At 41.3% G+C, this 21,726-nt stretch overlaps 1 protein-coding gene across 1 annotated transcript in view; it reads right to left on the reverse strand.

Annotated features, from left to right (window-relative positions):
* LOC132406637 (early endosome antigen 1) overlaps positions 1-21,726 on the reverse strand; it is a 632,764-nt gene that overhangs the window by 552,243 nt on the left and 58,795 nt on the right. The window contains exon 3 of the mRNA XM_059992439.1: positions 4,891-5,019. Coding sequence (XP_059848422.1) covers positions 4,891-5,019 — 129 coding nt within the window. The remainder of the gene's footprint in view (positions 1-4,890; positions 5,020-21,726) is intronic.

The raw sequence follows: 21,726 nt of genomic DNA on the forward strand, positions 1-21,726 counted from the left end.
TGAGATTCGTCTGTAATTTCTTCACCTCCGCAAACTCCCCTCTCCGGGTTCTCAGTTTGCTATTACCCTCAGTCAGACAACTTTCTTCATTCTCTCCAACTTGTAAGTCTTCCGAATGGTTCCAGATCACTTTCTCCAGTCTCTCCGTCTTCATTTCAAACTTGATTCCGTAGAGACAGTCACTCACGAGCTGCGACCTTCGCCAGCCCTGGCACGTGTCCCGAAAACACTTTAACTCGGTAGTTCTCAGCTGCTCCTGCAACGACCTCACTTCATATTCTCCTGAGGCAAATCCAAATACCAAGAGATCATCCACATACACCAAAACTCCAAACGCCTCCACATCCCCTATGGTCTTCCACCTGCCCAGCAGGAAGGTTGCAAGGGCTCCAGATATGCCCTGTGGCATCTTTTCGGACCCGAAGACTCCTAGGGAATTTGTAACAGCCGTCTTCTCCTTGTCGGCCGCACTCATTGGGATCTGGCAACATCCACTCCTCAGATCCAGCACCTTAAACCACTTTGCACCACTTAGATAGGCCATCGCCTCTTCGGCCCTCAGGGCCATATTCTGGTCACTGACAGTGCGCCTCTTCAACGCAATATAATCTACACACACGCTGCCTACGTCTTCCACGGCTTCAGGGGCCAGTCGCCGCAACCTCTCTCTCTCCGAGGTGTCTTCAGCAGTCAACTCCGCTCCCTCGTGGTATTTCGCAGCGTCCACTAAGAGGGTCTCACCCTCAGATACTTCCCCCAGGCCATACCACCACTGGCTCTTGTTTGAATTCGGTATCGGCCCAATGCTGCTACACACGTCCACACAAGCAGCTCGAAACTCTGGGTGCATCGACAATGTCTCCAAACAGCGCTCACCCACCTCCTCTGGGTAGGCCCCCAAGCGCACCAGCAGGATATTGGTTCTCTCTAGAACAGAAACGCTGCCCATCTCAACAGGGTCCGGACACATCAGCATTAACGATTCATGAACCTCAGTCTCCTCCACATTTGCCTCCAAGAACTCCATTTTCACTGACCAACAACCGTCGTCTGGATAATCACCGACACTGGTACCCCGAATCTCCAGTGTCCTCAATGTCGCCAAGGGTAAATAACGGTTATGAAACAAACTGTACAGCAACTTAACCGGCGCCCCGGTGCCGAGGATGGCTTTAACTTGACTTCCATCCATCCGTAACAACACCTGTGCGCGCGGCCCCTCTAAGCCTTCAGGAATAGAGTCTGTTCCTTTCGGGAGTTCCTTGGTACATTGCTGGGAACGTGCTCCCCCAGAGACCCCAAGCCGTTCCCCCACTGGGCCTCCTCTAAGTTTCCCGACACCTCTCGAATCAACGGAACAACTGATCCCCTTGACAGATCCCCTTGGCACCACAAGCAATTTATCTGCCCCCCTAGGCAAAAAGGGATACCCTAAAAACTTCCCACCAATCTCCTGCCACGGATATGATAAGCCCCCCAGCTGCGGCATTTGACTTCCAGTCGAACTACATGCATTTTCCCACACTTTCACAGAACTGGCAGCGGTCACTTCGAGGTAATTGCGCCCGACAGTTCTAACAAAGTCACCAGCCCGTCCCTGTCGCTTTTCCTCAGCCAAGCACTGCCATTCACCCAACAACTGAGGGGTCCGCTCTGCCCACGCTTCCGCCCCTTTAGGGCTGGACATTATTCCAATAACCGGGCGGAGCCCACCACTGCTGAAACATCCCAACCTGTCATTCCTCACTCTCCAAACAGTACGGACAACCCATGGTCCCATCACCATTTCGTCAGCACTAGTCGGAACTCGAACAACGACCTCCAGGCTAGCAACAGCAGCCACCCCACCCAACACACACGCAGCGATAACCAGCAATCGCACACCCACAAAGGCACACCAACTCTTCGCCGCAGACACAATTTAAAGAGGGTGATCACACAGCTTCCACAGAAATCAATCCCGGACGAGCACCCCACAATGTAACCCCCTGGGTCACCTCAGGCTCGCTCAGCTCATTCTCGTCTAGGGGGAGCAGCCTTCGGCCCCGCCAAACTGGGTAATCAGCTGGTGTGGATACTGTGTGATGTCTTCGCCTCACCCAAAAACAGACAGTACACCATATGCGATTAAATGAGTACAATTTATAAAGGTTACTATAACTAAGTGATTAATAACGATACAGTATATATGAAGAGAAAATTAAAGAATAGGCGCCAAACTTATCAAAGTCCAAACCACTTCGTGCACAGCCGTTGGAGCTCAATTTCTGAAGTCTTTTGAAGGCTACCATTCGATCCCCTCCGAACTCCTCGACTCGCAGCTCAGGACCCTCCGAACTCCTCGACTCTCCAAACAGCTCAGGACCCTCCGAGTGGTCAACCAAGCACATCTAGCTTCATCCCCCCCCCCCCTCGGAGAATCTCCCAGCCTCGTACCCCCCTTTGGGGTCCGATCCTCGCCCAGCTTAGAGCATTGGGTCCTCTCTCTCGACCCCCTCGCGCCGATCTGCCCAAAAGCCCGTCAACAAAAGCTTACAGACTCAGAAGAAAGAACATTAATCCCCATTTGGTTTACAAAGGAATACCATTCTCGTTATCAGTAAATTAGCATTCCTGCTAGTTAACAAAAAAGAAGAAACCCTCTTTACAGTACCTATACAGAACTCCACACAAATATCCACTGAATTATTTGCCACATTTCTTCCATACTTTTCCCTGAGAACACCTGTTTCCAATTTAAGCTTCCAATTTCCTGCCTGATAGCCTCATAACTCCCCTTACTCTAATTAAATGCTTTTCTAACTTGTCTGTTCCTATCTCTCTCCAATGCTATTATAAAGGAGATAGAATTATGATCACTATCTCCAAAATGCTCTCCCACTGAGAGATCTGACACATAACCAGGTTCATTTCCCAATACCAGATCAATTACAGTCTCTCCTCTTGTAGGCTTATCTACATATTGTGTCAAGAAATCTCCCTGAACACACCTAACAAACTCCACTCCATCTAAACCCCTTGGTCTAGGGAGACACCAATCGATATTTGGGAAATTAAAATCTCCCATCACGACAACTCTGTTATTATTACACCTTTCCAGGATGTTTCCCTATCTGCTCGTTGATATCCCTGTTTCTATTGGGTGGTCTATATAAAACACCCAGTAAAGTTATCAACCCCTTCCCATTCCTAACTTCCACCCACAGAGACTCCATAGACAATCCCTCCATAACGTCCACTTTTTCTGCAGCTGTGACACTATCTCTGATCAACAGTGCCATGCCCCCACCTCTTTTGCCTTCCTCCTGTCTTTTCTGAAACATCTAAAACCCGGCACTTGAAGTAACCATTCCTGTCCCTGAGCCATCCAAATCTCTGTAATGACCACCACATCATATCTCCAAGTACTGATCCACGCTCTGAGCTCATCCGTTTTGTTCAAAACACTCCTTGCATTAAAATAGACACATCTCAAACCATCTGTCTGAGCACGTCCCTTCTCTATCACCTGCCTATCCTCACTCACACACCATCTCCAAGCTTTCTCTATTTGTGAGCCAATTGCCTCTTCCCCAGTCTCTTCAGTTCAGTTCCCCCCAACAATTCTAGTTCAAATTCTCCCCAGTTGCCTTAGCAAACCTCCCTGCCAGGATATTGGTCCCCCTGGGACTCAAGTGCAACCCATCCTTTTTGTACAGGTCACACCTGCTCCAAAAGAGGTCCCAATGATCCAGAAATCTGAATCTGACCCCTGCTCCAATCCCTCAGCCACGCATTTATCCTCCACCTCATTCTAGTTCTAAACTTACTGTCGCATGGCACAGGCAGTAATCCCAAGATTATTACCTTTGCGGTGCTGCTTCTCAACTTCCTTCCTAACTCCCTATAGTCTGTTTTCTGGACCTCTTCCCTTTTCCTACCTATGTCGTTGGTACCAATATGTACCATGACCTCTGGCTGTTCTCCCTCCTACTACAGGATATCTTGGACGCGATCTGAAACATCCCAGACCCTGGCACCTGAGAGGCAAACTCCATTCGAGTTACTTTCCTGACTCAACTGAATCACCTGTCTGACCCCCTAACTATAGAGTCCCCTATCACTACTGCCTTTCTCTTTCTTTCCCTACCCTTCTGAGCCACAGGGCCGGACTCTGCGCCAGAAGCATGGCCACTGTCGCTTCCCCTAGGTAGGCTGTCCCCACCCCTAACAGTACTCAAACAGGAGTACTTATTGTCAAGGGGTACAGCCACAGGGGTACTCTTTAGTACCTGACTCGTCCTCTTCCCTCTCTTGATTGTGACCCATTTGTCTCTGTCTGTCGTACATGAATTGCATAGTTGTGATATGGGAACAGAATGACAACAAAAGGTAAAATAATCTTAACCTCATCTGATCTTTCTTTCAAAAAAGTATGGTCTCATGTATAGATGATGCATATGGAAATGAAAATACATAAAATGGCCACATTTTATTTGATTTAAAATGGAAAAATTAGTTATCTTACAAGGTAAAATAAATTGATGGATGAGAAACAAAGCAAATTTCTTCCAGCATTAGACAGTTGAGAAGATTTACTGACAGTTAAAATACTTTGCATATTTGGTGACAACATCAGTTAATGCTCCAAGACATTTAATAAGTTAAATCTGCACAATGCCTAAGGGTACTTAAAATCCATTGGGTAAATGCACTATTAAAGTTCATCTTATTGTGAATTTGTGAATAGTTTACAATACATCTTTAGTCTCCCTTACAGTATATACAGACTTTACCTACAGCATTTTGTGCATGATGTTCTGAACTGTATCCCTTTGGACAAATATCAAACCATATGGAAAATAAAAAAATCTACAGTACAGTTACAGTCTGAAATATGTCAATGATTACCTGCAGATCTTTTTCCAGAGCAACTACTCTTCGGTTAGCTTCTCTTTCATGCTCCTCCGTTGCCTGAATCAGAACATCATTTTGTTCACTTAAGTCATTGATGTAAGACTGAAGAATCTGCACCTTCAACTAACCAAAAGAAAAAAAATGTAAATATTCCAGCATTAAATTTCTGTAAATCAGCCTCTCCTCTATGAACTCTGTCTATACTTGTTGCTGCCTCAGTAAAGTAGCCAATGTAACTAAAGACTCCACCCACCCCAGACATTTCTTTTCTCCCCTCTCCCATGAGGCATAAGATATAAAACCTGAAAGCAAGACCACCAGGCTAAAGGACAGCTTCTATACTCTTGAATTGACCTCTTGTATGATAATTTGGACCCTTGACATCACAGTTTACCTTATGACCTTGCACTTTCTCTGCAGCTTTTACACTTTATTCTGCATTGCTATTGTTTTACCTTGTATGCACTGTGTAATGCTTTGATCTGTATGAAGAGATTAACAAATACCTAATACATGTGTCCCGGAAAGATACTCCATGAACACTTGCAAATAAAAATAGATTGCACAGGTTTGGAATAGATACATATTTCCAAAAATGACAAGATGAAGCTAGAATAATAACAAAAAAAAACAAACAAAAATCTACAATTACACATTAGGTCAGGTAGCTTCTATAGAACATAGAACAGTACAGCACGATACAGGCCCTTAGCCCACAATGTTGTGCCGATCCTTTAACCTAGTCCAGGATCAATCTAACCCTTCCCTCCAACACAGCCTTCTAGTTTACTTTCATCCATGTGCTTATCTAAGAGTCACTTAAATTAGATTTTCCATGATCTGCCTGTACCACCATCCCTGGCAGCATATTCCATGCAAGTACCTCTCCGTAAAAAAACACTTACCTCCAACATTCACCCTATACTTTCCTCCCAACCCTTTAAAGTTATGAGCTCTTGTAATAGCCATTTTTACCCTGGGAGAATGTTTCTGGCTGTCCACTGGATCTATGCCTCTTGGCATCTTGAATGTTGCTATCAAGTTACCTCTTATCCTTCTCTCCAAAGAAAAAAAAGCCTTAGCTCACTCAATTTATCCTCATAAGAAATGCTTTCTAATTCAGACATAAGCCTTGTAAATCTCCTCTGCATCCTCTCTAAAGCCCTCACATCCTTCCTTTAATCAGGTGAAAATAATACTCCAAGTGTGATCGAACCGGTTTTAAAGAGCTGCAACGTAACCTCGTATCTCTTGAACTAATGAAGGCCAACACTCTTAATCCACTCTTAACCATTCAATCAACTTGTATTGCAACTTTGGATGTTAACCACCAAGATCTATCTATTCCTCCACGCTGTTAACCCTGTCTTCTATCTTCAAGTTCATCCTTCCAAATTGAATCACTTCACACTTCTCCGGATTGAACTCCATCTGCTAACTTTGCTAACTTTCAGTCAAACTTTGCATCCTATCAAAGTCCCATTGTAATCTTTGATAACTTCCTACATTATCCATGACACCACCAACCTTCATGTCTTCTCCTAACTTATCAAACCACCCTCCCACTTCCTCTTTCAAGCCATTTATAAAAATGACAAAGAGCAGGGGTCACATAACAGATTCCTGTGGAACATAATCATCACTAATCTCCAGGCAGAATACGCTCCATCTACAACCACCCCCCGCCTTCTGCCGGCAAACCAAATCTGTGTTTACGCACCCAACTTTCCCTAGATACCATGCCTCTTGAACTTAGAAACAAGGCATCCATGGGGAACCATGTCAAATTCTCTACTAAAAGCCATTTACATCACATCCACTGCTCTACAATCATTGGTATATTTTGTCACTTCCTCAAAGAATTCAATCAGGCTCCTAAGGCACGATCAGCCCCCTCACAAAGCCGTGCTGATTATCCCTAATCATACTATGCTTTTCCAAATGCTCGTAAATCCTGTTCTAAGAATCCTCTCCAATAACTTGCCCACTACTGACATGTGGCTCATTGGTCTACCTAATTCCCAATTCCCAATGTTATCTCTATTACCTTTCTTGAACAAAGGAATACTGTTTGCCACCTTTCAATGCTCTGCCGCTACTCCTTTGGCCAGTCAGGACACAAAGATAATTGCCTATGGTGCTGCAATCTCTTCCCTTACATCCTGTGACAACCCTGCAATACATCCCATCCCCGGGCACTGACATATCCATCCTCTTTCTTAACATTGAAATAATCCAGCATATCAGACTGTTCTACAATGACTTCACATTCAATCATGATCCCTTTCTTTGGTGAATACTGAAGCAAAGTATTCATTAAGGAACTCCACTACCTCTGACTCCAGACACATGTTTCCTCTTATCCTTGATTGATCCTATCCTCAACTCTAGTTACCCTGTTCTTCCTGTATGTCAGGGTTTTCCTTATGCCTCCCCCTAGTTCTCCAAAGTCTTTTGTGGAGAAAACTACTGAAGCTACCTTTCAAGTTGATGCCTTTCATAGAAATATAGAAAACATACTGCACAATACAGCTCTTCAGCCAACAAAGCTGTGCTGAGCGTGTCCTTACCTTAGAACTACCTAGGCTTACCCATAGCCCTCTATCTTTCTAAGCTCCATGTATCCACCCAAGAGTCTTTTAAAAGAGCCTATTGTTTCTGTCTCCACCACCATTGCCAGCAGCCCATTCCATGCACTCACCACTCTCTACATAAAAAACTTACCCCTGACATCTCCTGAGTACCTACTTCCATGCACCTTAAAACTATGCCCTGTCATGCTAGCCATTTCAGCCTTTGACTATCCACACGATCAATGCCTCTCATTATCTTGTACACCTCTATCAGGTCTCCTGTCATCCTCCATCACTCCAAGGAGAAAAGGCCGAGTTCACTCAACCTATTCTTATAAGACATGCTCCTTAATCCAGGCAACATCCTTGTAAATCTCCTCTGCACCCTTTCTTTGGTTTCCACATCCTTCCTGTAGTGAGGTGACCAGAATTGAGCACAGTACTCCAAGTGGGTTCTGACCAGGGTCCTACATAGCTGCAACATAACTTCTCAGCTCTTAAACTCAATCACATGACTGATGAAGGCCAATGCACTGTATGTCTTCTTAACCACAGAGTCAATCTGCATAGCAGCTTTGAGTGTCCTATGGACATGGACCCCAAGATCCCTTTGATCCTCCACACTGCCAAGAGTCTTGCCATTAATGCTATATTCTGCCATCATATTTGATCTTTCATTACAAATGGGAAAAGTTAGAAATTAAACTAGTGTAAGATGAATGGCAAAAAAGGTCATGATAGTGCGAAGATCAAGAGAGACTGAGTATTGCAAGTGGCAGTGGTGCTGGCTAAAAGGGGGAGAACAATGCCCTGTGGTTTATGTTTAGGGATACTTAACTTGCACAAATACCAGCAAATCCCCTTTGCTATAGTGCACATGCAGCTTACGTCCATGTTTAGAGGAAAAAACAAAAGTACTTATTCAAGTAACATGTATGGACATCAACTGGGATCTGATAGCCAAGTGCAGTAAACTTCAAAAATCATGTTTGGGACAGTGTCAGGGGTACAACATCAATGAGTCTAAAAGCCGTAAAATTCAAGGATCTTGCCAAGTTTGAAGTCAAGATAATGTACTGTACTGTGCAAAAGTCTTAGGCAACCTAGATTTTTTTATTAAAAATTTTGTTTTAGATGTATATTTTTAACTTCTGTATTAATGTGTCAGTAGAAAATAACATTTAGATTTCCAAATATTAATTTTCCAAAAAGTTAAATGCTAAAGATTTTTTTGTATTTCACTAAAGAAAGAAACATATTATATAATCAATCACTTTTCAAATAAAAACTTGATTACTTTGTACATACAGTGTCTATAAAAATATTTCCTCCTCTTGGAAGTTTTCATGTTTTATTGTTTTACAACATTGAATCACAGTGGATTTAATTTGGCTTTTTTGACACTGATCAACAAAAAAATATTCTTCTGAGTCAAAGTGAAAACAGATGTCCACAAGGTGATTCAAATTAATTACATATATAAAACACCAAATAATTGATTTCAAAAGTATTCACCCCCCCCCCCCCCCCGTTAATATGACACCCCAAGCCATCACAAGTGTAGCCAATTGATTTCAGAGGTCACATAATTAGTTAAATGGAGATATGTTTTTGGAGACCTATGTGCAGTCAAGGTGTTTCAATTGATCATAGTAAAAATACACCTGTATCTGGAAGGTCCAACTGCTGTTGAGTCAGTATCTTGGCAAAAGCTACACCATGAAGACAAAAGAACCTTCCAAACAACTCCACAAAAAAGTTATTGAAAAGATTCAAGAACATTTCCAAGTCATTGAAAATCACTTGGAGTACAGTTAAGTCAATCATCAAGAAATGGATCAGCTGTAGATCAACCTAGAGCAGGCCATCCTCAAAAACTGAGGGAATGTGCAAGAAGGGGACTAATGAGGGAGGCCACTAAGAGACCTATAATAACTCTGGAGGAGTTTCAAGCTTCAGTGGCTGAGATTAAAAAGACTGTGCATAGAACACTGGTTGTTTGGGTGCTTCACCAGTCACAGCTTTATGGGAGAGTGACAAAGAGAAAGGTATTGTTGAAAAAATATCACAGGAAGTCAGCTAGAAGAAGGTTCTATAGTCTAATGAAACCAAAATTAAGCTTTTTAATCACCAAACTAAATGCTATGCTTGGTGTAAGCCAAACACTGCACATCATCAAATACACACCATTCCTACCTTGAAGCATAGTGGTGGTTGCATCATTCAGTGGGGACACTTCACTGCAGCAGACCCTGGAAGGCTTGTGAAGGTAGAGGGTAAAATGAATGCAGTAAAATACAAGGAAATCCTAGAGGAAAACCTGATGCAGTCTGCAAGAGAACTGTGAATTAGGAGAAGATTTGTTTCCCAGCAAGACAATGATCCCAAGCATAAAGCCAAAGCTACACAGGAATGGCTTAAAAACAACAAAGTTAATATCCTGTTATAGCCAACTCAAGAGTCCAGACCACAATCCAACTGAGAATTTGTGGCTGGAATTGAAAAGGATTGTTCAGTCACAATCTCTTGCATCTGACAGAGCTTGAACAATTTTGTACAGAATAGGGAAAAATTGCAGTGTCCAGATGTGCAAAGCTGATAGAGACCAATCTGTACAGCCTTAAGGCTGTAATTGCTGTCAAAGGTGCATCTACTAAATATTGACTTGAAGCGGGTGAGGAATTATGCAATTAATTATTTTGTGTTTAATAATTGTAATAAATTTAGATGACTTTGTAGAGATCTGTTTTCACTTTGACATGAAAGAGTCTTTTTCTGTTGATCACTGTCAAAAAATCTAAATTAAATGCACCATGATTCAATGTTGTAAACCAATAAAACATGAAAACGTCCAAGGGGGAGGGATGAACACCTTTTATGGGCACTAGATAAAGACCATAAGACAAAGGAGCAGAAGTCGGCCATTCAGCCCATCAAGTCTGCTCTGCCATTCACCTTCTTCACCACCGACTCAACCTGGATGTTAACCTTAAGGGTATCCTTATGCTGGGCTGAGAGATAATACTGCCAAGACAATCTTTTCATCCATATATACATATTTTCCCCTATTCTCCTAACAAACTGATAAATATGAAATAAAAGTTGCCAAATTAATCTATCCAGTAAATATTTTCAGACTTACATATTACTTTAAGTTGGCAATACTGCCCAGATTTTTCATTTAATGTTTTACTCCAGGCATGTTTTTCAATTCTAGTACATAAATTCCTTGTGATATACATACTTTCAAATGAGCTTTTAATGGATTTTATTTGTATAGGGAACTACTTAGTAAAATGAAAGTACACATACATGAACGAAAATCTAGTTAAATTTAGTTTAAGGAATAAAGATTAAGGAATATTTTCTGCTGGTTAATTGGCAGATTAACATTATGTTTAGGGAAAAGAATACCCTGACATTCAAATAGTTTTGCCATCATGACAAGGGAAAGTGTTCTAACATTTTTGCCACTAGCTTAGTTGGAATTCAAGTATTAATGCCAAAATGATTTGTTTTCATTACTAAGTGAGGCAGGTGAGCACCTTTGGCTGCTTCTAATTACTTGTAGCCTTCTGTACTTTGGTAGTTATACTAAGAAATTCTAAGCAAAGAAGATCAAAATAACAGCACAATTGAAATAAACAAAAATGATGGCCAAACTATTAGAACTGACAATGCACTGAAATATTAACAGCCACTTGGAATAATAAACAACAGCATAGAATAATAAATGGCGAGCTAAAGCATATTTAAAGGCCAGAAACTGTTTGATGAACTTCCTTGAGCTGTTTTAAGAGATCTTAGAAAGGCTGAATTTCTTTAGTGAGAGGGTGGTGAATCTATGGAATTTATTGCTACAGATGGCTGTGAAGGCCAAGTCATTGAGTATATTTAGAGTAAAGGTTGATAAGTACTTGATTAGTCAGTGTGTCAAAGGTTATGGGGAGAAGGCAAGAGAATGGGGTTGAGAGGGATAATAAACCAGCCAGGATGGAATGATGGAGCAGACTTAATGGGGCAAATAGCCTAACTCTGCTCCTGTGTCATATGGTCTTAATTCAGTCACGTTTACAGAATTAAAGACTGTGATGAAATAGGCAGCAGTACTGTTTTTAATATAAGCTAATATCATAGGGCTATAGATATAGGGCACAACTTTGAAGTGTCAGTGTGTATGTGCATTTGCTGGGAGAAGCATAGCAGTGATTTTATGACTGGGTTAGCAATCCAGTAACATAATCACAAAATAGTAGCTGTGGCATTTAAATTCATTTAAAAGAAAAAACTTCTAAGATGCAAATATTAAATATGGTAAGTATAAAATAATTTTTTGTAAGAACTCATCTTGTTTACTAATAAGATTTAGAGAAACAGATCGAATATCTTTATCCAATTTGACTCTACACATGCAAAGAAATTAATCATTAACTGTTGTCTGAAATGGTGAAGAAAGATCCTCCCCCCACCAGTTGTACCAAACAATTATGAAGTTTAATCTATAGTACAGTGCAAAACTCTCAGGCACATGTTCAACTTTTTTTTAAACTGGTGTGACAACCCTTTGCCTGTAAAACTACATCAATTCTCTTATGTAAACTGTCATGCAGTTTTATAAGAAAATTTATTGGCAAGCTGTTCCAAGCATCTTGGAGAACTTGCCACAGTTCTTCTGCAGACTTTGAGTAAATCACGTTCTTCTGTCTCTCCCAGACAGCCCCATTGAAGTTGAAATCAAGGCTCAATGGAGGCCATTACATCCGAAACCAGATCAAAAAATCCTGACGTCGGGTCTCAGCCCGAAACATCGACTGTACTTCTTCCTATAGATGCTGCCTGGCCTGCTGTGTTTCACCAGCATTTTGTTTGTAAGGGAATTCCTTCATTATAAGGTTCAAAGCTGCAGTTTGCCAACATTTGGTACTTGATTAGGGATGGGGCAAAATGCTCAAGATGCTGAATGACAAAAAAATTCAGGGTGTTTGTGTACATGGATAGGTGACTATATTGGTTAATGTGTTTTTGCACATTGGCTGTCAGTCTTTATTTGTGTATACTTTTTTTCATAAATTCTATTGTATTTCTTTATTTTCCTGTAAGTAACTACAAGAAAATGAGTTTCAAGGTAGCATACTGTGATGTGCATGTACTTTTATAATAAATTTAAGTTGTCTTCGATTTGACTTAAATAAACAATAATGCACAAGTTCCTAGGCTTCATAAATGGTGGCATGGTATAAAAGTCAATACTAAAACTAAACATCAAAAATAATTTTGGTCCTAAATGACCTAACTCAAGTCCCTCTTTTCACCTTTGAATGTGGAAAGGATTTACTGGAATGGCTCCAAGATATATTGACATATTAGAGCTAAACTTGCATCAACTAGAGAAGATGTTCTCTTTAGAACAGTAGAGGCTTACAGGAATTTTAATCATGGTGTCTGAAATTACGAACAGGTCATAAAGGACAAATAATAAAACACTATCTACCCTTCAGACTTAAGATAATCAGAAGAAATGGATTATGATACTATAAAGCAACTCAGATTTAGGCATCAGTGGATAGAGGGTAACAGGTGGATGCTGTGTACATGAATTTCCAGAAGATATTTTATAAGGTACCACACAAAAGACTTATCCATAAGGCAAGGATGCAAGGAGTTGGGGGTAAAGTATTAGGACGGATAGATAATTGGCTAATCAATAGAAGGCAGATCGTTGGGATAAATCAGTCCATTTAGTAGTGATCGGAATTGCCACAGGGGTCTGTGCAAGGGGCACAAAATTCGTAAATGATTTGAAATAGGGGGCTGACTGTAGTGTATCTTTGTTTGCTGATGACACTGAATGGAATGGAAAAGCAAATTGTGCAGAGGATGTGGACAGTCTGCAGAGCAATATAGATAGAGTGTATGTGCAAGGGTCTGGTAGCTGAGGCATAATGTTGGTAAATGCAAGATCATGCACTTTGGAAAGAAAAATAGATTAATTTATTAAATGATGAAAGATTGCTGTTATGTATAGGGAGTGTTTGTGCATGAGTTACAAAAGGTTGGTCTGCAGGTGCAACAGGTTATCAAGAAGGCAAATGGAATTTTGCCATTCATTGCTAGAGGGATTGAATTTAAGAACAGGGAGGTTATGCTGCAACTGAATATGTGCAAAGAATGTTCATGAGGTTGATTCCATGAGTTGAAAGGGTTGACCTATGAGGAGACATTGAGTCACCCTGGATGATACTAACTGGAATGCAAAAGAATTAAAAGAGATCTTATAGAAACATAAAATTATGAAAGGGAGAGATAAGATAGTGACAGGAAAGTTGTTTCCACTGGTAAGTGAGACTAGAACTAGGGGACATCACCTCAAGCTTTGAGGGAATAGATTTGGGACAGAGATGAAGAGAAACTCCTTTTCCAGGGAGTTGTGAACCTGTGGAATTCTCTATCCAGGGAAACAGTAGGGGTAACCTGATTAAATATAGTTAAGACATATTTAGCTAGATTTTGCAAAGCAGGGGAATTAAGGATTGTGGGGTAAAGGCGGGTAAGTGAAGCCTAAATACAGGATCAGATTAGTCATAATTTTATTGAATGACAGGCCAGGCTCGACGGGATGGATAGAATATAGAAACACAGAAAACATACAGAACAATACAGCCCTTTTGGCCCACAAAGCAGTGCTGAACATGTCTTTACCTTAGAACTACCTAGCCTTTACCCATAGCCCTCTACTTTTCTAAGCTCCATATAGCCATCCAGGAGTCTCTTAAAAGACCCTATTGTTTCCACCTCCACCACCACCGCCAGCAGCCCATTCTACGCATTCACCACTCTCTGCGTAAAAAACTTACCCTTGACATCTCCTGTGTACCTACTTCCAAGCACCTTAAAACTATGCTCCCTCGTGCTAGCCATTTCACCCCTGGGGAAAAGCCTCTGGCTATCCACACGATCAATGCCTCTCATCATCTCATACACCTCTGTCAGGTCACCTCTCATCGTCCGTCACTCCAAGGAGAAAAGGCCGAGTTCACTCAACCTATTCTCATAAGGCATGATCCCCAATCCAGGCAACATCCTTGTAAATCACCTCTGCACCCTTTCTATGGTTTCCACATCCCTCCCGTAGTGAGGCGACCAGAACTGAGCACAGTACCCCAAGAGGGATCTGACCAGGGTCCTATATAGCTGCAACATTACCTCTAGGCTCTCAAACTCAATCCCATGATTGATGAAGGCCAATACACCATATGCTTTCTTAACCACAGGGTCAACCTGCGTAGCAGCTTTGAGTGTCCTATGGACTCAGATCCCAAGATCCCTCTGATCCTCCACACTGCCAAGAGTCTTGCCATTAATGTTATGTTCTGCCATCATAATTGACCTACCAAAATGAGCCACCTCATACTTATCTAGGTTGAACTCCATCTGCCACTTCTCAGCCCAGTTTTGCATCCTTCAATGTCCTGCTGTAACCTCTGACAGCCCTCGACACTATCCACAACACTCCCAACCTTTGTGTCATCAGCAAACTTACTAACCCAACCCTCCACTTCCTCATCCCTCATTTATAAAAATCACAAAAAGTAGGGGGTCCCAGAACAGATCCCTGAGGCACACCACTGGTCACCGAACTCCATGCAGAATATGACTCGTCTACAACCACTCTTTGCCTTCCGTGGGCAAGCCAGTGCCGGATCCACAAAGTAATGTCCCCTTGGATCCCATGCCTCCTTACTTTCTCAATAAGCCTTGCATGGGGTACCTTATCAAATGCCTTGCTAAAATCCATATACACTACATCTACAACTCTACCTTCATCAATGTTCTTAGTCACATCCTCAAAAAATTCAATCAGGCTTGTAAGGCACAACCTGCCTTTGACAAAACCATGCTAACTATTCCTAATCATATTATGCCTCTCCAAATGTTCATAAATCCTGCCTCTCAGGATCTTCTCCGTCAATTTACCAACCACTGAAGTAAGACTCACTGGCGTAAAGTTTCCTGGGCAATCCCTACTCCCTTTCTTGAAAAAGGGAACAATATCCACAACCCTCCAATCCTCAAAACCTCTCCTGTGCTCATTGATGATGCAAAGATCCTTGCCAGAGGCTCAGCAATCTCCTCCCTTGCTTCCCACAGTAGCCTGGGGTGCATCCCATCCGGTCTCAGTGACTTATCCAACTTGATGCTTTCCAAAAGCACATCCCTTTTCTTAATATCTACATTTTCAAGATTTTCAATCTACTGCAAGTCATCCCTACAATTGCCAAGATCCTTTTCCGTTGTGAATACAGAAGCAAAGTACAGTATTCATTAAGTACCTCTGCTATTTCCTACGGTTCCATACACAGTTTTCCATTGCAACACTTGATTGGTCCTATTCTCTCACATCTTATCCTCTTTCTCTTCACATACTTGTAGAATGCTTTGGGGCTTTCCTTAATCTTGTTCGCCAAGGCCTTCTCATGGCCCCTTCTGGCTCTCCAAATTTCATTCTTAAGCTCCTTCCTGCTGGCCTTATAATCTTCTAGATCTCTATCATTATCTAATTTTTTTGAACCTTTCATAAGCTCTTCTTTTCTTCTTGACTAGATTTTCAATAGCCTTTATACACCATGGTTCCTGTACCCTACCATAACTTCCCTGTCTCATTGGAACGTACCTACTCAGAACCCCATGTAAATATCCCCTGAACATTTGCCACATTTCTACCATATGTTTCTGAGAACATCTGTTTCCAATTTATGCTTCCAAGTTCCTGCCTGATAGCCTCGTGTTTCCCCTTACTCCAATTAAACGTTTCCCTGACTTGTCTGTTCCTATCCCTCTCCAATGCTATGGTAAAGGAGGTAGAATTGTGATCACTATCTCCAAAATGCTCTCCCAATGAGAGACCTGACACCTGACCAGGTTCATCTCCCAATACCAAATCAAGTACAGCCTCTCCTCTTGTAGGCTTATCTACATATTATGTCAAGAAACCTTCCTGAACACACCTAACAAACTCCAGCCCATCTAAACCCTCACTCTACGGAGATGCCAATTAATACTTGGGAAATTAAAAATCTCCCAGCAGAACAACCCTGTTATTATTACTCCTTTCCAGAGTCTGTCTCCCTATCTAGTCCTCATGTCCCTGTTACTATTGGGTGGTCTATTAAAGACACCCAGTAAAATTATTGACCCCTTCTTATTCCTAACTTCCATCCACAGAGACTCTGTAGACAACCCCTCCATGACTTCCTCCTTTTCTGCAGCTGTGACACTTTCTCTGATCAACAGTGCCACACCCTCACCTCTTTTGCCTCCCCCCTATCCTTCCTGAAACATCTAAAGCCTGGCAGTTGAAGTAGCCAATCCTGCCCCTACACCATCCAAGTCTCTGTAATGGCCACATCATCATTGCTCCAAGTGCTGATCCACGCCCTAAGCTCATCTACTTTATTCATGATACTCCTTGCATTAAAATAGACACATCTCAAACCATCGGACTGAGTGTGTCCCTTCTCTATCACCTGCCTACCCTCCCTTTCACACTGTCTCCAAGCTTTCTCTATTTGCGAGCCTACCTCCCTTTTCTTCGCCACTTCAGTTCGGTTCCCACTCTCCAGCAATTCTAGTTTAAACTCTCCCCAATAGCCTTAGCAAACCTTCCCACCAGGATATTGGTCCCCCTTAGATTCAAGTACAACCCATCCATTTTGTACAGGTCACATCTGCTCCATAAGAGGTCCCAATGATCCAGAAACCTGAATCCCTGCCCCCTGCTTCAATCCCTCAGCCACACATTCATCCTCCACTTCATTCTACTTCTATACTCACTGTCATGTGGTGGCCTCCTATTTCTTGTGCTCTTATGTCTCTCTCCCTCACCACCACTACCTTGAGAACTTCAGTTTTAGGAAAAACATCTTTTGTAAAATTCTCATAACTAAACTGACTAAACTGAATATTTTCATAGATCCATTCTTGAATAAATCACAGCAATATGAAAGACAAAACTGAAAGTGCCACATTACCGTACATTAACATCTGGGATAGATTCAATTCAAAGACTTTTTATTATTTTGAACTACTATTGAAAATGTTATGTTTTGTAACTTCAAAACATTAAATAAATTCAAAGGAAAACACTGGAGTCCAGGAATGCAGGTCTGGTTTTGTCTTTGCTTTAAGTGAGGCAGGTACGTATCACATGGTAGCATGATGACATGTACAATTAATGAATTTTTTCATATAACCCATACTTAATCATTTAAACTAACAAGAAATTTGAGTATTCTTGATGAAACAATTATCGAAATACTAAATGTACAACACTCCTCCCTGCTTAGGTATAAACTCCAACTCAACAGAGAATAGAGAACTCCTGCCTCAGCAAGGACCTGGACCTGTTGCAATTTGCCTATCACCGCAATAGGTTGACGGCAGATGCAATCTCAATGGCTCTTCATGCGGCTTTAGACCACCTGGATAACACAAACACCTATGTTAGGATGCTGTTCATCGACTAGAGCTCAACATTTAATACCATCATTCCCAAAATCCTGATTGAGAAGTTGCAGATTCTAAGCCTTTGTACATCCCTCTGCAACTGGACCCTCGACTTCCTAACCAGAAGACCACAGTCTGTGTGGATTGATGATAGCATCTCCATCATCATCATTGCTGATTATCAACACTGGTGCACCTCAGGGGTGTGTGCTTAGCCCACTGCTCTATTCTCTATATACCCATGACTCTGTGGCTACGCATAGCTCAAATACCATATATAAGTTTGTTGATGATACAACCATTGTTGGTAAAACCTCAGGTGGTGATGAGAGGGCGTACAAGAGTGAGATATGCCAACTATTGGAGTGGGGCCGCAACAACAACCTGGCACTCAGTGTCAGGAAGACGAAAGAGCTGATTGTGAACTTCAGGAAGGGCAAGACGAAGGAACACATACCAATCCTCATAGAGGGATCAGAAGTGGAGAGAGTGAGCAGTTTTAAGTTCCTGGGTGTTAAGGTCTCTGAGGTTCTAACCTGCTCTCATATTGATGCAGTTATAAAGAAGGCAATACAGCAGCTATATTTTATTAGGAGTTTGAAGGGATTTGGCATGTCAACAACTACACTCAAAAACTTCTATAGATGTACCATGGAGAACATTCTGACAGGCTGCATCACTGTCTGGTATGGGGGGGGGGGGGTGGTGGGGAGCTACAGCACAGGACTGAAAGAAGCTGCAGAGGGTTGTAAATTTAGTCAGCTTTAGTCGGCCAGATTTGGGAACATCTTCTTTCCAACTGTAATAAGACTACTGAACAGATCCTGACCTGGATCTGGGCCATACCTTCCAAATATCTGGACCTGACTTGCACTACCTTATTTTCCCTTTTCTATTTTCTAATTATGATTTATAATTTAAATTTTTATTATATTTACTTCGATTTGTACTTCAGGGAGCACGAAACACAGGAACAAATATCACTGTGATGATTGTACGCTCTAGTATCAATTGTTTGGTGACAATAAAGTACAAGTATCCATCTTGGGCACTAGCCTACAAAGTCCCTAGGACATCTTCAGGGAGTATTGTCTCAGAAAGGCAGCGTCCATTATTAAGGACCTCCAACAGCCAGGGCATGCCCCTTTCTCACTGCTACCATCTGGTAGGAGATACAGAAGCCTGAAGGCACACACTCAGTGATTCAGGAACAGCTTCTTCCCCTCTGCCATCCGATTCCTAAATGGACATTGAACCCTTGGACACTACCTCACTTTTTAAAAAAAATATATAGTATTTCTAATTTTAGTATGATTTTTAATCTATTCAATATAAGTATACTGTATAAAGTATATTGAATAAGATTTATTTATTTATTTATTTATTATTCTGGACTGGGGATTGCCAAACGTTATGTGGATTTTCTGGTGTACTCTGTTTTGTCATATGCTTTTGTGATATCATTCTGGAGGAACGTTGTCTCATTTTTTAACTGCATTGCATTTGTGGTTTCTAAAGGACAATAAATTGAATCTGAATTATTATTACTATTACTATTTTTTTCTTCCATATTATGTATTGCATTGAACTGTTGCCGCTAAATTAACAAATTTCACTCACATGCCAGTGATAATAAACCTGATTCTGAATGCATCTCAACTATATACACAAAATATTATATAATGCAGCTATAATATACAGACATCCACAGCATATTCAATTTTAAATTGTCCCATTCAGGCTGAGAGATTTCATCACTGTGGAAGCTTTCTTACTGTCATGGGGTACATCTTTCCTGACAAGAGAGATCACTCTGTTTAGCATGTGAGACTTGTTTGTGTCTATGAAACAATCTCAAGTTTTGGGGCCTCCTCCATGTTGGTTGTAGGAGTTGACTCTGAGATTCCAGAAAATGGTTCTGATAGTGTTAGCCACCTTTCTTTTTCATTTTTCTTCCTCTAGTTTGTTCATCTTGATCTTGGGAATGTGAATTTAGGTCACTGGAATATTCTCTTATTAATCCTTCTATTGGTCCCTTTATGATCTGATCACTCTCTTGGTTTCCACATCCACATCATCTGATGAATCCTCTGTTTTTGTATCTCCATGGACTCCTTTCTTTTTGGACATCTATTGATCCAGCTGGACTTTGGTCTGTGCATCTACTTCTACAAGTAGCTTTTTGTCTCACTTGCAAGTTCATGCAATAACCTTAATAGCCAAATGCTTGCAACTTTCCTGAAGTTTGTTGAACTCTCCTCCAGCTTAAATGCAAGCCACAATTCACAAGTAAATGTTTTATTAACATTTCAGAAGTTCTTTCATATACATTGCCTACAAAAACTATTGTAGTTGGACCACTGCTTTTATCACGATTCCTCTGAGCAGCATGATCCTTCCTTGGTCCAATATGCTTTCTGACTAGAGGCACAGAATTTGGCACCAACACCTGTTTGTCTTCTGTTGGGCAATGATTTATGGTGTTCAGCATGGAGACAGTGGTGGCATCATCCAGTATCTTTCTTAATTTACTTTCATTCATGGAATGTGGCATGCAAATTGTATATGGATGTCTTATCAAATTGTAGTTCTCAGTCAGTCACCTCCCCCCACTACCCCATGGTGGCCCTTCTGCTTGTACCACAGACAACCTCAATGTGGTTTGTTGGTTTTTGTATTACAGATATCATTCCCACGGGAGTTATCTCCTCGCCAGTATAAGTTCTTAGTTGAATATCTGCAGGCTTCAGTTTGGTATCTTGGAAATGCCTCTGAAACTCATTTTGTGGAATGACTGAATTAAATCAGTGTTAAATTCCATTTTAATTAATTTTCCATTCACTTCTGGCATTCACCTCCATTATTAATTTTCACATTGAAAATTTCAAGGCTACACTGTCCTGTGTCACTTATTTATCATATTTTTCATCGACAACATGCAGATTAGTGCTCCTTTTCAAACAGCAACTTGACTTTTTAGTGTTTTTTTCTTCCTTGTGCAGACCATTTATTTTGTCTGCCTGAAAGGCTCTTTGTATATATCATACTTTGTAGCATTTTCTGCAGTTTAGCCTTTAAATCTGCATTTGTTTGACGTATGCACCACAATGGTAACACAATTGGTTCAGCCAGGCTGGTTTCTGTTGAGACAATGCAATTTTGTTCAGATTCACTTTAATTCCTGACTGCACATCAATTGTCTCTGTTCGGGGGTTTCCACTGAAACAGCGATCAACACTGTTCATAGAAATGTAAACTGCGCTTCAATTAGGAGCAGTTTTTGAAAGCTTTCTTTTAAGATTCCACAAACTAAATGACCTAACATATTATTAAGCCCATTACCAAATTGACAATGCATAATCTCTTCAATTCAGCCACATAAGTCGAAATGGACTCCCCTTCCTTCTAATTCTGCCCATAAACGTGCCTGCAGAGACTAAACTCTCAGCACAGTCAACATCAAAATCAATGGACAGCCGAAGAAGAAGATTCTGCTAATGAAACCTAAAGTGCTGTGCAATCAACAATGTTTTTGTTTTGAAGTGTTCCTGCTTCACTTTCATAATAGTAGCAACGCTCATGTCTGATGGTTTGGTTGGAGCAGTCAAAACTCAAAGCAAACTGTATGCCTTTAAACAGAATGAAATCAGCAAAATTGGCACTCACTTCTCATTAGTTATTCAATTTGCTTCAAAATACTGTTCCAATAGCTCAGTATAAATGAGCCAATTACCCATTGTGTAATCAAATTTGT

Source organism: Hypanus sabinus, chromosome 17 (assembly GCF_030144855.1).
Source record: "Hypanus sabinus isolate sHypSab1 chromosome 17, sHypSab1.hap1, whole genome shotgun sequence".
NCBI classification, from domain to species: domain Eukaryota; kingdom Metazoa; phylum Chordata; class Chondrichthyes; order Myliobatiformes; family Dasyatidae; genus Hypanus; species Hypanus sabinus.